The following is a 14862-nucleotide window of genomic DNA, read 5'->3' as shown; positions in this document are numbered from 1 at the left end:
AAACCTACATTAACTTTCTAACGCTCTTCAGTAAAGCTGCTAACGGCTCAGTGATGCATGAGGATTTGTTTTTGTTTGTTTTTTTAACTCAATTGATGATCATTTGTTTTGTGTTGGGCTGATTCCTGTTAACGGGGAGTTCTTCCTCCCCGCCGTTGCCAAGCCCTTGCTCACAGGTCACTGCCGGAGTCATTTTCAGGGGCCTGAGGTCGTGTTTTAGTGAATAAAGCTGAACTCTGAGCCTCTCCCCGGGACGCCGGCGCTTTGAAGTAACGCCGGGTGGAAACTCCCTTTCAATCCGTTACATGAGTCATTACGTAAGACACGATGAAGCAACCCGACGTGTTTACGATGATTCTGCCTGTGAGGAAACCACCGGAATAACTCCGAGCTCCGGAGAAATTCAGACCTCTGACTCCCTCTCTCTCCTCACGTCTCTCTACCTGGTTGTCTCCTCCCCCTCTCTCCCTCCCTCCCTCTCTCTCTCTCCCTCTCCTCAGTCTCTCCGCTGCTGCTCAAACAGCAACAGCTCCGCCCGTCTCTCCGTCTCCCTCCGTCTCTGTGGCTCTCTCCGTCTACCTGTCTCCGCCTGCCTCCCCCTTTCCCTCCATCCACGCGCTGCCCTGCTCCCCCCTCTCGGTGCGGACATGCTCCCGGGGCTCCGGAGATGAGGCTCCGAAATGTCTCCTTCCTGACGGTCTTGTTGTTCGGGCTGTGCGGGCTGGTCTCCCTGTCCTGGTACACCGCCTTCAGCAGCTCCAGAGGTAAGAACCGGTGTGTCCCGGTGTGCGCATCTGCGTGTGTGCGCGCGTGCACGTGTGTGTTGATGACGTGTTTGTTTAGGGGGAGAGAGAGTGGAGGGGAGGCGGGGGGTCGTTTGGTTTTGGATGTTGCAGGAAAAAAACGCATGATGGTGTGCTGATGCGAGGCTGGAGGTGCAGGGAGCGCTCGGTTTGAGACGCATCACGTGCCAGCTGCAAGAGGAGAGGGTCCACGAGAGGGGAGGGCCCGGGGAGGGGGGAGAGGGGGGGATTTTGTTGCAGAAAGCGTGAGGGCAATGAGGGGAGCGCTTGTGCCTCCCCGCCAAGCAGGGGAGTCCGGGTCCAGGATGAAATGATGGTTGGTGGGTGTGTGTGTGTGTGTGGGGGGCTTTTTCATTAGGAGAGGTAGAAGGGGGCGCTCGGTTTGCTATAAGAAGACGGGGGCGGGGAGGGGGCGGGGCGTGAATAATGTTTCAGAGACTTTGATTTTGTTGTACTTTCAATTTTGAAAAATGTGAAGGCGACCTATAGGATCTAAGGGGGCGCTTGGTTTGTGATGTGCCACGTGCCAGAGGTAGAAAAAGAGGGGAGAGTAGAAGGGGTAGGTTTGATTTTTGTTGCAACCCCTCTCTGTGTTTCAGAGAGGATGCTTTGCAGGTGAAGGAAACTCCAGAGCATAAGGAAAGGAGCGCTTGGTTTCCTATGCACCACATGCCAGCTCAGGTTGGAGATGGAGGAAAAGAGGGGGTTTGTTTCATTCAGGTTACATGGGGTGCATGCATACACCACATACAGGTGTAGTAGGGCACTGCGGTAGAGGTTGGTTTGATTTAGTTTCAGCTTTATCTTTCCTGAACGTCGAGGTTAAAGGAAGAGATAATGAAGGGAGCGCTTGATTGATTGATTTATCCCTCAGCTGAGAGATGAGCTTCCAGGTGGAGGACAGTGGAGGGTTGGTTTGATTTTGTTTCAGCCCCGCCTTGCACTTTGTGGAAAACAACTACTCACACCTGCCATCTGACAGCTTCAGAATGAGGAAGAACAGAGCTTTGGATGCTGGAAAGGAGCGCTTGTTTTCTATCTGATGTGGAAATGAGAGGTGGGGTTGGTTTGATTTAGTTGTGGTTACACTGATGCTGTGTTTATTTGTGCAGGAGCAGAAAAATGTGACGGTGATGATGAAAGTTTGGACTGAAAGTCTGCCAGAGTCGAGCCTCAAGTTAAAAGAGCGCTTGGTTTGTTGTCCATCATGTGCTAGAAGAGAGAAAGAGAGAGTGAAAGGTGGGTGGTGGTAGGTGAAGTGGAAGTACAGCTGGTTCAGAGGTCAGAGGAAGGAGCGCTGTGAGCTGAGGTGATGGCATGTTTGTGAAGAGGTGCGTTTGGTTTATACTGGGGGTGAGTAGACTGATCTAGGGGTTTGTTTAAAAAAAAAAGGGACAAAAACAAAGCGGAGATTAACACACACATGCAGGCCTGGTGTGTGTGTGTGTGTCTGTGTGTGTGTGTGTGCACGTAGTTATTAACCTGTGGGTGTTTGCTCCCAGGAGCTCTGCAGGCTCAGCTGTCAGCTGCAGCTGTGGGTCCACAGGAGCGCTTGGATCGAAACTCCCTCCAGCCTGCAAGAGGGGTGGAGTTTGAGATCAGTATCTGCTGTGAAAGGAGTGCTCAGTTTGCGATTGGTCTCACATGATCTTTTCTCTGGCGTGAGACCCTCTTTGGTAAAAGGGGGCGCTTGGTTTGTGATACAGTGCAGCAGTTTTCCAAACAGCTGGAAGCTCAGCATCTGTACGCTTGCTTTTTATCACGGCGCACACTGGTGGGTGGGCGTGAGACTAAGGGAAGCAGTCGTAGTTTTGCTCGTCATGGATCGTCTGCTTTCGTGAACACCACGGGTGTTCTCCTTGTTATTTCTGTTTTAGCTCATAAGCACGGTGTGGTGATAGGACGCTGGTGCAGAACTTGGCATCTGGTCAGAAGTTAGAACCACAGCTGGACGGATTCGTGCAAAATGAAAGAGCTCACACTGGATTGATGCAAGGATAGTGCTGGTTACACCCTCGTCCAGTATAGAAAATGTTTGTCGTATCACAAGACATAAAGTCGTCTACAAACTCGTCTACATCAGGACTTTTGGAGGAAACAACAACTTTAATCTCAAAATGAACAATCAGCAGACATATCTGGTGATTTAAACAGCTGATAGTCAGTCAAAGAGTTCACGGCCCTAATACCGCAAACTTACTATAAATGAAAAATGTGAGTTATAAAATAGATTCTCACCTGTGCAGGTGTTATGAAGGATTCAATTATCTACAGAGACCAACCAGTCTGTGTGTCAGGCTGTAAACATGTTTATTTTTGCACATTCTGCACCACATCTCTGTGCGTTCATCATTTGTTTGAAGCCAGCTCACCTCCTGCAACCACTTTTCCGAGAATATGCGCTTCTTTTGTGGTTCGGACTCCTTCTGACATTTCTTTGGAGGTGGAGGAACACCAAAGTAATTGCTTAAAGGAGCTTACTTCTTCGACATCTTTAAGAGTTCTAAACAAATGTCTGTCCTCCTCCAGAAAATCTTATGTATGCCAACGCGCGTTGCAACTGCTTATCCGGTGCGCGTCTTTTATTTTGACAGCGAATGCGCACCTGCGGACCACTTATGTGCACCCCTGGATACATCAGTCCGGACAGTCACACTGAACAAAGCTTACGACCTTCAGAAGACTGAGTGCCAACTCATTATGAGCACATTTGCAGTAAATGTATGAAAATGATTATAACCACTTATTTTAGTAAAAGAAATCGAACATTTTAAATCCTAACCATGGGGACTGACTCACTGCTGGAGCCTCCGGTGGACAGTAGAGGAACTGCAGCTTTCGGTTCCTTCACTTTGCACTCAGTTTTCGTGTAAACATCAGTTTTTGGTGTTTCTGTGTCTGACGTGGACAGTTTGCAGTTAGTGGGGCCTTAAGCAGAATTTGATGCGGTGCCTCCACCCCCAGCTAAACCCACCACCTTTATCCCGCCTTTCGTTCCTGTTTCCTTTCAGCCTCAGAGAAGAATTTAAAATCCCTCTAAGTGTTTGCAGTCAGCTCACAAGCACTGACAGTGAGCGTGACCTCGGCTCCGACAGCCGCTGACGCCTCGGGCCGGCTGAGAAAACACGGAGCGATCCTTTAAATGTGTGCAGCTGCGCTTTCATGTACTTTCACTTTGATTTGAATTGAGGAGAAGAGTGTGTGTGTGTGTGTTTGTTTATGTGTGCGTGTATGTGACACTTGTAGTATCAGAGAGTCAGACATGTTCAGATCCGTCTGTTCAGCTTCAACGTCTCTGATCTGTTTCAGTTTTTTCCCTGAATCTGAACAAACAAACACACACACACACACACACACACACACACACACACACGCCGGGTATTCAAACCCTGTGGGAACATCTAACTGACATGATGCTTTCCCTAACCCCTTACCCTAAACCTAACCATAGCCAAATGTCGCCCTGTCACTAAAACCACATTTTGAGTCTCAAAAATGCCTTGAAACTTGTGGGGACCAAAATCCTGGTCCCCACAAGTATAGTAAACTTCCAATTTTTGGTCCCCACAAAGATATCAATACACGCTCACACAAACACACACACACGGTTTGAACCACTGACACACTTCACTCTGACACACAACACACATCTTCTTCTTCTTCTGGTCTTATTTTAGTTGCACTAAAAACTATTTTAGATTGGTTTATTTTCTTTTTTATCTTTTAGTAATATTTTTAAACGTTGACGCGTTTGGCATGAATTAAATGTGCGTATAGTTTCACTTTCTTGCCTTGCTGTTAATAACTGAGTGATCAGGTTTGAATGTCACAACTGTGTCATCGTTGAATTTATGGACCTTCAGGAGCTTTAGCTCTCCAAACAAAATCATCTCAAACATAAAATTCATTCACACTCTCTTCAGCGATGTTCTATTGTGGCACATTTTACATATTTTACATATTTTTCATATTTTAGTAATATATTTAAGTTTCGATGAAGAAAATATGTGATTTTTTTAAAATTAGATTAGGTTCATGTTATATTTTTTTTTCATGCTGTGAATGTTTTTGACCTACATTTTTAGATTTAGATATTTTGGGGAAATTTCACAGATTTTTCAGATGAGTTATTTATTTATTTTGGTAAATAATGAACAACTTTTAGACATTTTTTTCCTTTTCTTTTCTTTCCTTTTTTTTTTGAATCACACATTGCTGTGACTCATCCATCCTTCTGATGTGACACACACACACACACACACACACACACACACACACACACACACACACACACAGTCCTGTCCATCTTCCAATGAAGGCCTGTTTGATACTCGGCACAGTTGGCCAGCGACTACTGCTCCATCGTTGCATTGTGTGTGTGTGTGTGTTTGTGTGTGTGTGTGTGTGTGTGTGTTGTAGCACTCAGGGTAAATTAGTCCAGTCAGTGGAGCTGCAGAAAGAGGGTGCATTTGATTTATTCATTCCTCTGAGACTGCAGCAGTGATGCCACATTTGCAGCCATGAGGTCAAAGGTCAGCAGCACCTTTTTTAAGCCAGCCCTGTGATTGGCTGAACTTAACTCTGTTTGTTACCTCTGTGACGTCCATGTTAGATTAAAGAACAGTTTTACTGTTTTTACTTTAATGTCTCACATTTAACTTTTTTTTTTTATTTATTTATTTTTTACAAGTTTTCTTTTTGAAACTTTGGTTTTTATTTTCGGGCTGCTGCAGCTGAATGTGTATGATTGCCTCTCTCTCTCTCACATGCACACGCAAAGACAGACAGACACACACAAACAAACCCGCACAGATTGGTTTACAGCGTAGCAGACGACTCATAGTGATTAGATGACGCATCAGATTCGAAGTGAACATGTTTTGTCTTGTCCTCAGGACACACACACACACACACACAGACACACATGGACATCCTGCCTGGCATTGTTCAGCAGTGACAACCTTGGCTTTTACTTTCCTCTGTTCAGTTTGTTTCTGTTTCAAGAACTGATCCAAACGTCTGTTCAGTTATTCTGGTTTAATCGTTCTCTGTGTGTGTGTGTGTGTGTGTGTGTGTGTGTGTGTCTTCCATATAAAATATAGCCTGAAAGTGAACCATTAATGGCATCAGAAATCACGATTTTCTGTATTGATTGACCCGTCCTTCGGTTTGAAGGAGAAAGTCAATTAAAAGGTGTGTGTGTTTCTCGTGTGTGTGTGTGTGTGTGTGTGTGTGTGAGATCAATAACAGATGACTGAGCGTCATTTGTTCAGACTCTGTTCAGCTTTGCATGATTCACAGTTCAGAATAATCCTTCTTGTCTTTGTCTGTCTGCATCAGCCTCCAAGTTCAGCTAGAAACATTTTAGCTCCTCCTTCCTTTAAGTACTCTCTCTTCTTATTGGCCGCCCCTTGCAAACGCATAACAGTGGGGCTTCTGTGCTTGATGTGACTATGTTAGGAATATCCCTCCTTATGACATCATGCAGATCCAAGAGTAGAAAAAACTGTGCTACACTGAGAGTTTGGAGCATCTGCAGCCTGAGCTCTGAGCTCACAGTGTGAAAGCAGAACAGCTTTAAATGTAATGACGTGTCCTATCTGCAGGTGATTGTTCTGGTTCTGGTCACGAGGTGGTTCCAGCTTTAAAGATGTGAAGTCTGGTGACAGATTAAAGGAAAATGTAGTTTCCGTGGTTTGATGGAGCTGCTGTTGTCAGTCAGAAAACCAGAGGAGACTCCTCTCTTTTTCCTCGTTGGTGTTTATCTTCCTATTCTGACTTCCTGTCTTTCAGCTTCCTCTCCTTCTGCTTCCTTCCATCATTTATTGCTTCCTATGTCTATGTTTCCTTTCCTTATTTCCTCACTCTTCCTCCTCTTCTCTGGCTTTAGTGTAGTAACGAGAGAGAGGATGTTTGACAGTGTGATCAATATGAGAACTGAGAGTCTAAGTGTGTGTGTGTGTGTGTAATGTGAGCTCCAGATTAACTGAGTGATCTGTTACACAAGCTGCAGTTTGAGGTGTCAGTCACACTGTTAACGGCTGTAGCTCTGTGTGTGTGTGTGTGTGTGTGTGTGTGTGTGGGACAAACTTTATCGGTTTATAATCTGTAGGTAAACTTGATCTCACTCACACGGTGTCACTGTTTAATATGTAAATGCTGATAATAATCAGAGGTCACACGTGTAAGAATACGCCGAAGAAGGTAGTCCCTGACCGAAGCTCTGTTTCCTGAAGAGCTCAGCAGGAGGCCTGATGCTGATCGACAGCAAACATTTGAAGCTTTTTCCCGTTTACTGTTTGAGCCGATAAACTTCAGAATAGGATTTGGTATCGCAGCCAGCGGTATCTGTCTTTGGTACTCAACTCGTTTCGAGATTATGGATTGAAAATGTTTCTTGGCTGAAACGTTTGACGCCGCCTCGGTCTGGCAGCGTTCACACCGCTGATGCTCGACTGTTTTTGGTTCCTGTTCATTCTGAGGTTTCAGACGTCTTACACGTCTCGAGCATAAATAGCATTCTGACATTTCAGTCCAGCCGGTGTAGAAATGCTCACTTAAAATGTGAACAAACGGTAAAGAAAAACACATTTCTATGACAACTCAGTAATTATTTAGCCTACTGTCGGCAAATTTGGCTTTCAGGCCGTCAAACACGGTGCAGTCTGCAGCTTTAGTGTTTAAGCAGATGTTTCCTCAGATCAGATGTGCTGCCATTGTAAGTTTTGGAAAGTATGACCCCACTGGTGACCGCTTTCAGCCTGCCGCCACCGCCGTCTTTGCCCTGTGCGAATGTTGTTCTTCAACATGTCGTTGGAGTGACGTCACATGATCTCGCTCAGCTTCTTCCTCTAGCCCAGATGTGCTCTGGTACCGAAGTTTAGCACGAATTGTTGTCTGTGAATCGGTCCTCGGCAGTGTTGACGTGCTTTGGTCAGCACGCCGTGTGGAACTGAATCGTGCTCCTGCGGAAACTTTGGTCTGATTTGGGGTCGTCCTGTCAGGGTCAGTGATGGTTTCAGGTTTTCTACTGTCTGTGTGACCTCAGTTGACGACCTTCTGGGTGCAGTTTGCTTTGTTAGCAGGATCACTCCCTAAGTTTCGCTCAGCCTCGGCCCATTTTAAATGTTTTAAAGGTTTTCGAGTTTCTCCAAGCAGGTTTAGGCTGAAGTAAGCTGGACAACGTGGCAATAAGATTACTCCTTAAATGGTCTTGTTAATTGGGGGGTCATTTATCCCCATGTGTCACACTTTTCATTTTGGAATGAGTGGTGCGGCGGTTGGCTCGGTCCTTCCTGTGCAGACCAGAAACACGCTCAGGTACCTGCTGAAGGTGTGGATTATTTAGCCAAAATAAGTCTGAGTCTATCCTCTGGCAATGATGTAACACATTTCTTCATCACTGAACTGGAAAACTGTAACGTAGGATTTAAAAAAAATGTGCGCTAAAGTTTCCCGCCATCTGCGGTGACATCTTTTTTTAAAATAGTTTTATAAAAGATCAAAGAAATGCTGATTAATCATGCTCGTGTCTCTCATCGTTCCCACATCCGTGGCCGCGCAGGAAACAGCCACTCGTTTCCACTTTGATTAATAATTAGAGGTTAACGGAGGTTTTTAATCATGTTGTGTTAAAAGCGGAGCAGGAATGTTGTGATGGATGTTCCTATTGGAAAATCGGGTTACACCCTCTGAGGGGGTAAAAGAAAGGCGGCTGTGTGTGTGTGTGTTTCTCACTAATAAAGATTTCACACCTATAATTGAGGAATCGAAGTGGAGCCGCTATCGTCTCCATGGAAACCCTCAGTCCTCTATAGGCACCGTGTTGCATAATGATGCTCTATATACTCCAATGGGGTCTTTTATTTTGAAGGAAGTGATAGAGGAAATATGTTAAAGGATTGATGTCTATAAACACATACGATTATTACAAATATCAGATTTAAGTCTTCATGTGTTCTCTGGGTGAATATAGGCACAACTGAAGTTTGAACTGTTGAGAAATAAAAACTTTCCTCTTGACGTCCACCTGACAGCTCGAGGCTGAAACATTCAATCCGGGCACGCTCTGATCCTGCGTGTTTGTTCAGCCTGCAACCTTGACTGCTGCCCTCGCCCCAGGGGGCACATAGCCTCAACCCCCCCCCCCCCCCCCCCCAAACAAACACCGCCCGATTTAAACAAAAAAAAAGAAAGAAAAAAAAAGGTGCACACCTGTCGACCGTTGTCATGGTACGATCTGTCACTGCTGGGTGGTTTCGGCTGCAAGCCAACTCTGTGTGTGTGCGTAAGAGGGACATTTGGAATAAATGTGGACAGTAATATTTCGTTTTTACTGCTTTTTCTGTGTGACCTGCTGTAAAGCTTCGAGTTTCTTTGGCAGCAGGAGTTCAGTTGTAAAGTCAAAGATAAGATTTGATTCAGTCCTTCTGTTATTCAATCTGGTATCTGTTCTAAAATGCTTTGATGTCCTTCAGCAACAGTTTCCTCTACTACAGCTGTCACATGGTGCACATGTCATGGACCTTTACTGTGAAAGGTAGACACAGGCCCTTTTGAAGATCTGTCAAACAAATCAAGATGTCTAAACTCTATTTAAAGTTACAGAATACGTAAAATTACTCATACACTACCTAAAACTAGTTACGCAGTACTTAAATGTACTTACAGTATGGAAATGTATTTGTATCCTGTATTAACCTGACTTGTTACTGTTGCCTACCTTTAATGATTTGTAGGTAAATCTAATTACGCTGTAACTTAAAATATGATACAGTTAAACTCTGTTTAATTACAGAGGAATTAAACGGCTATGTTATGAAGTGTTACTGAATCGTGTGCTTCAGTGAGGCGGCGTATCCTTCATTCTTACATTATTTTTAACCAAGAAAATAAGACTCTTGAGATAAAAATATCCTTTTCAAGATAAACTAATAAAACACACACACACACACACACACACACACACACACACACACACACACACACACACACACACACACAGAGGAGAACAGGTTTGAGCCTGAGTGAAATCTGGCTGAAACTCTTCTGAGTTAATAAAATTCGGGAGTTTTTAAAGTAAAAGAAAAAGTCATAATCTAGTGATTTCCCTACAGAATCCACATTCATGAAATCCTGGAGGCGGTTTGAGCTGACATTGTTATCAGTAATGAGGTGAAATTACTCTCATACTGGACTGGATTCAGATCACTGACCAGGGCAGAAAGTACTAAATCCATCGGACCTCGATGAGAGAAACCAAGCTCAGGTTTAATGCGCACTTTTGCAAAGATGTCCTGCAGATGTTCCTGTTCCTGATGTGTTAGTCGTGTTACTGTGAGCAATAAAGTTTATTACCCACCATCAATGGGGCCTTATTGTTTCATCGTTAGTTATGGAAGCATAATGGGATGATAATGTGTTAAACAGAGATGAACACTGATGCAATGAGATCATGCGGACGCACGCACCGTCTCGTGTTTGTGTGTTTCCTGGAGGGTCCAAGACGCTGTGAAAGGAGCTGATGAATATTTGATGGGAGCTCCAGCAGGTCAGGTTGCACTCTGAGAGAAGCCGTCCTTGCCTTCATGCTGCACAGGGAACAAAGCTCACCTCATTCATGTGTGGAGAGAAGATTTAAAAGTAATCTTTAATGGGTCCATCAGGCACATGTGAACTGCTGAGTCTACATTTAAATGTACAATCATCTGAGTGTGTAACTGAGACAACACCGAGCAGATTCACGAACACAAGTCTGAGTTTTTCTGTCAAAGATCTCACAGATGTAGCAGCATTTTTCATAGACTGTATGTAAAAGATGGATGCAACCAGTGGTTTCTGGGCTCATTTTGAAGCTTCTACGCGTTATGGCCACCATGTTGGGTTTTGCGGCCAGAGGGGACCTTATCAGGACACCAGGGTGAAGTGTCAAATTATCAGCTAATGCTAGCTAGCTAGGTTAGCAAATTGCATCTGTAAACTGTATAGGAGCTCCCACTGGCACAAACAGGAGCTAATTAATGCTAAGAAATCAAATCCTAGAATTTTACTCACCAACACTGGAGCTCTTCCTGGACAGTCTGTTTGTATAGTAACCTTACAGCAGCCATATTATTGGTCATGTAATGTCATTAAAAATGCTCCAACAGCATAAACACGGTTCAGATATCCAGTTCAGTGGCTCTGATTAGCTGAGGTGAGGGCTAGCAGATGGCTAACAGCTAAAGTCGCCTGTGTCACCATGCACCTGTCAGTCAAAGAGGTCACTCCCCTAAAAATGCAAACTCTTAAGCTTTAATACAATTTAAACAGGTGAGTTATAAAAACAATGACACCTGTAAAGTTGTTATGAAGGTAGGAATTATCTGTAGAGCCTCAGAGAGTTTTTATATCAGGATGTAAACGTGTTTATTTCTGCTTTGAAGTTGGATATTTTAATATGGGAGTCTATGGGGACTGACACACTGCTAGAGCCTCTAGTGGGTGTTGGAGGAACTGCACCATTGGTGCTTTTAAGCCCCGGAGGTTGATGCTCGTTCCCACACACTTTTTACCCTTTTTTCTTCTGCCAGTGGAGTCTCAGGTAGCCTCTACATGTTTTTCCTCAAGCACTCTATCGCCACCATTGGGTCAAAGTCGGAGGTGTGTATAAGTGCTACTGAACTCCACGCCACACTTTGAAGAAGCTGAGAATAGCTGGATTATTGTGATGAAGCCAAGTTCAACGCAGCTGTGATCTCCATTTCTGCCATATTAGAGTTTTTATTCCAGCTCCCATAAAACTGGTTCAGCTGATCCTCACAGCAACACTCGTAACAGTTCACAGACTGAGACACATTTGTTTTATAAACTGGCCCCTCATCAGCACTGACAGTTATTCATTGCTATGATGTTATCAGATATCTCTGCTGAAGTTTCCATGAGCAGGAACCAAACTGATTACTGGAGACATGCGCACTCGTTTATCTTTGAAATTTGCGATGAGCTGATGGAAAGGCCCAAGCGCTCCTTCCACCGCCGCTCCGGATCAGGTTTGCAGCGGCGTGTAGATAAAGTTGAGTTGAAGGAAGTGGAAACACGACATCACTGCAGGTGTCTGATGTTTCACTGATGTGTGCGCTGAACTGTCTGCAGCGTGTCAGCAGACTGACGGCTGCAGTCGTTTATCTCCAGCTGCTCGGCTCGCCTGACAACCTCTGCTCTGTGTGTAAGAGACCCTGAACCGCAGATTACCTCCCTCACACGTCAAGTCTTCAGTTCAGATTTTATCACATTTTTTTTAGAAATTTTAATCAGATTTTAGATTGGAAGAAAAAACGTCACACATATGTCGGTGCGGCTGCAGGACCGTGGTCCACGGCACGCACGTTACAGTTATAACTATCATCATGAAAGGTTTAAACCCAGCTGTCAGAGTCACTTTTACGCACTTTCTGTTTTAAAAGGCTTCAAAACAAAAACTTGTTTCCATTTGTTCTTTCTGAAGCTTCCCTTACTTCCAACAATCATTATATCCAAACATCAGTAACAGGAAAAAGCACTAAACATGCATCTCAGAGATTGTAACCAGTTAAATAATACAAAGATAGATTTCCTGTTGCTAAAGCATTAACTTCTGGAGCACATCCGCCCCCGCCTCATTTTTCAGTACCAGACCTGAGCCAGCTGTGCCATTTGTGAGCCAGACTAGGCTCAAACGTGCTGTCAGTATAGCTGTGACACATGTAACTGGATTAATTGACTGTTTGCTCCTTTAAATATATTCATACTGTTAAAGGTAACTAATCCAAGATGACTCTAAATTGGACTGTTTTTCATGAGGAGTATTTTCACTTCTCAGTTCTTTGCCCGTTTGTACTTTTACTTTTACTATAACTTTAACTAAAATAAGAGTAGTGCTGCTGAAACACATTTTGTCTGTTTGAAGTAAAGGCGCTGACAAGTGTTTGCTCGGAGGCACAGACTTGACATCGTGTGTGTGTCAGAGGTATGAAGAGGACAGCATGTGACCCACTGCCTTCAGCATGTGATGGGCTGTGTGTGTGACCTTTGACCTCTTGTTCCAGTTTTTTCTCTGTGCTTTAGCCAGTCGGAGCTCCTCAAACACCCACATCGTTCACCTTTCTGTCGTCTGTCACCATAAAAAATGAAACATTTGCAGACTGCAGCTCCACACATGTGATGATATCCTGGGTGGTTTCTACGCAGCGAGTCAAACAACGGTCGGTGATACCTTATCACCCCCCCCCCACACACACACACACACACACAAAACAAAAAAAACCCAACAGAGTTTAACATATAGAATGACTTTTATCTCTGTTCAAACTTTATGCATTTTCTGGGTCTGACTAAATCAACAGCCCGACCACTGCTGCCTAGAGCAGGGCGATATGGCCAAAAGTATTTATCACGATATATATTTGAAAATTTGCGATAACGATATAACTGACGATATAATTGATGCGAGACAAAATACAACTCCACAACTTTACTAGCGCAAAAAAACACCATCCATTTATTTTCACTTAAACAAGAAGCTGTTTTTTATGTACATTAAAGCTTTATAAAAATGTAACAGTGCAAATGCAAATTCCTTGCTGAAAGTTTAACCAAAAGGCATTTCCAGTAGAAATGGGCTGACATATCCTGAGCATAACCATGTATAATATCCACTGAAGTTAAAAAGAGGTGCTTTGCAACATTAAACTGCAGTGTGCAGTACGCATTTTTCGGACCATAAGGTGCACGGGATTATAAGGCACTTTAAGCGAAACAAAGCAATCAGATAAATCCAACTTTATTAAACTCATTCTTCTTGCTTCCTCCACTTCTGTACCATTGATTCATTAATGTTGAATTCTCTGGCAGCTGCTCTATTCCCATGTTGTTGCAGTATATTAATGACTACCCTCGTATCGTGGATGGATTATCTCAGTTGTTCTCCTGACTGAAGTTTGGTCCGTTTACAGCATCCTGCCATGCGATTGCATTTGTCTCTAACCATCAGGAACTTTAACGTTAACTTTTATAAGTGGAAAAGTGTTAGTGTTCGTCCTCCAGCTTCACTGTTTATGTTATGCTAACATAGCTGTGTTGCTAGCGATCACGTAGCACATCATTATATAGCAGCTAGCCCAACTTCAGTAACCCTACAAACGTCACTGCTGTTTAGTTTCCTGTCTTCATTTATGTTGGAAGTGATAGCAGAGCTGTACGTTTGATTTTTTTCAGAAATCTCTCAGTCAGAACATGCTATATCATGCTTAGGTAACTAACGAAACTAGTGAGCTAACTTCCGCTAGCTTCCTGCTAACTTCTAACTCCGTTAAATGTAATAAATTCTGTTTTCATGGATGCCTGGAAGTTAAACTTCATAGTTACACCTGGTAAAGCAGCAATGCTGATTGTTTTATTAAAGATGAAAGAATTTAGACAGTTTTTAACTCTCAGTGATGCTGCAGTGTTCGTTTGACCTGAAGTATACGGAGTTTAGGACCCAGATTACTCCCAGATTTAGAGCACCTTAGTCCGACAAATACGACAATAAGAACGGCCGCTTGCATGTTCTACAAAAAAATGTGCTTTGTTGTGTATCTGAGGGACAAACACCAAACCAGTTCCACATCACTGAAGTTGCACCATTTTTACAAACCAATTCTGGTTCATCCGTTTCACTCAACAATCGGCCATGTGCGTATGAAAACAAAGGAACTGCGCATGCGCGTTTTACCCATATTCTATCGCGATATTTCATTTTCCTATCGTTGCCTAACATTGTACCGGTATAATATGGCCCAGCCCTACTGCTGCCATTCTGCGTATTCCCTTGGATGTGATTCTGTGGACGTTTGAAGGAAGCAAAGCAGCTTTATTGATCTTCTGGGAGCCTAAAAAAAGTGTCAGAACACAGAAAGTGTCCAGAATAGAGCGTCTTTGAAGTCAGCCTACCTGCTGGGTTCAAATCAATTTCTGGTGAGCAAACAGGACCCTGGAGGAGCGCCAAACTCCAAGAGCTCGGCTCAGCTGGAGGAAAACAAAGCTGCAAGTGGTCCTGAGA

General features: G+C 43.9%; 1 protein-coding gene across 2 annotated transcripts in view; it reads left to right on the top strand.

Moving 5' to 3' along the window:
• The first annotated feature begins 344 nt into the window (after positions 1–344).
• Positions 345–14862, top strand: part of mgat4b (alpha-1,3-mannosyl-glycoprotein 4-beta-N-acetylglucosaminyltransferase B) — a 113378-nt gene continuing 98860 nt past the window's right edge. Inside the window, exon 1 of one of the 2 annotated variants that reach the window (XM_042226540.1) lies at positions 345–764. In XM_042226540.1, coding sequence (XP_042082474.1) covers positions 668–764 — 97 coding nt within the window. In that variant the 5' untranslated portion in view covers positions 345–667. The remainder of the gene's footprint in view (positions 765–14862) is intronic. The other variant, XM_005937050.3, reaches the window with a different exon arrangement.

The sequence above is a fragment of the Haplochromis burtoni genome, unplaced genomic scaffold (assembly GCF_018398535.1).
Source record: "Haplochromis burtoni strain Fernald_Lab_line unplaced genomic scaffold, NCSU_Asbu1 Contig_217, whole genome shotgun sequence".
In the NCBI taxonomy this organism is placed as follows: Eukaryota; Metazoa; Chordata; class Actinopteri; order Cichliformes; family Cichlidae; genus Haplochromis; species Haplochromis burtoni.
This window is presented reverse-complemented; position numbering and strand designations above follow the sequence as displayed.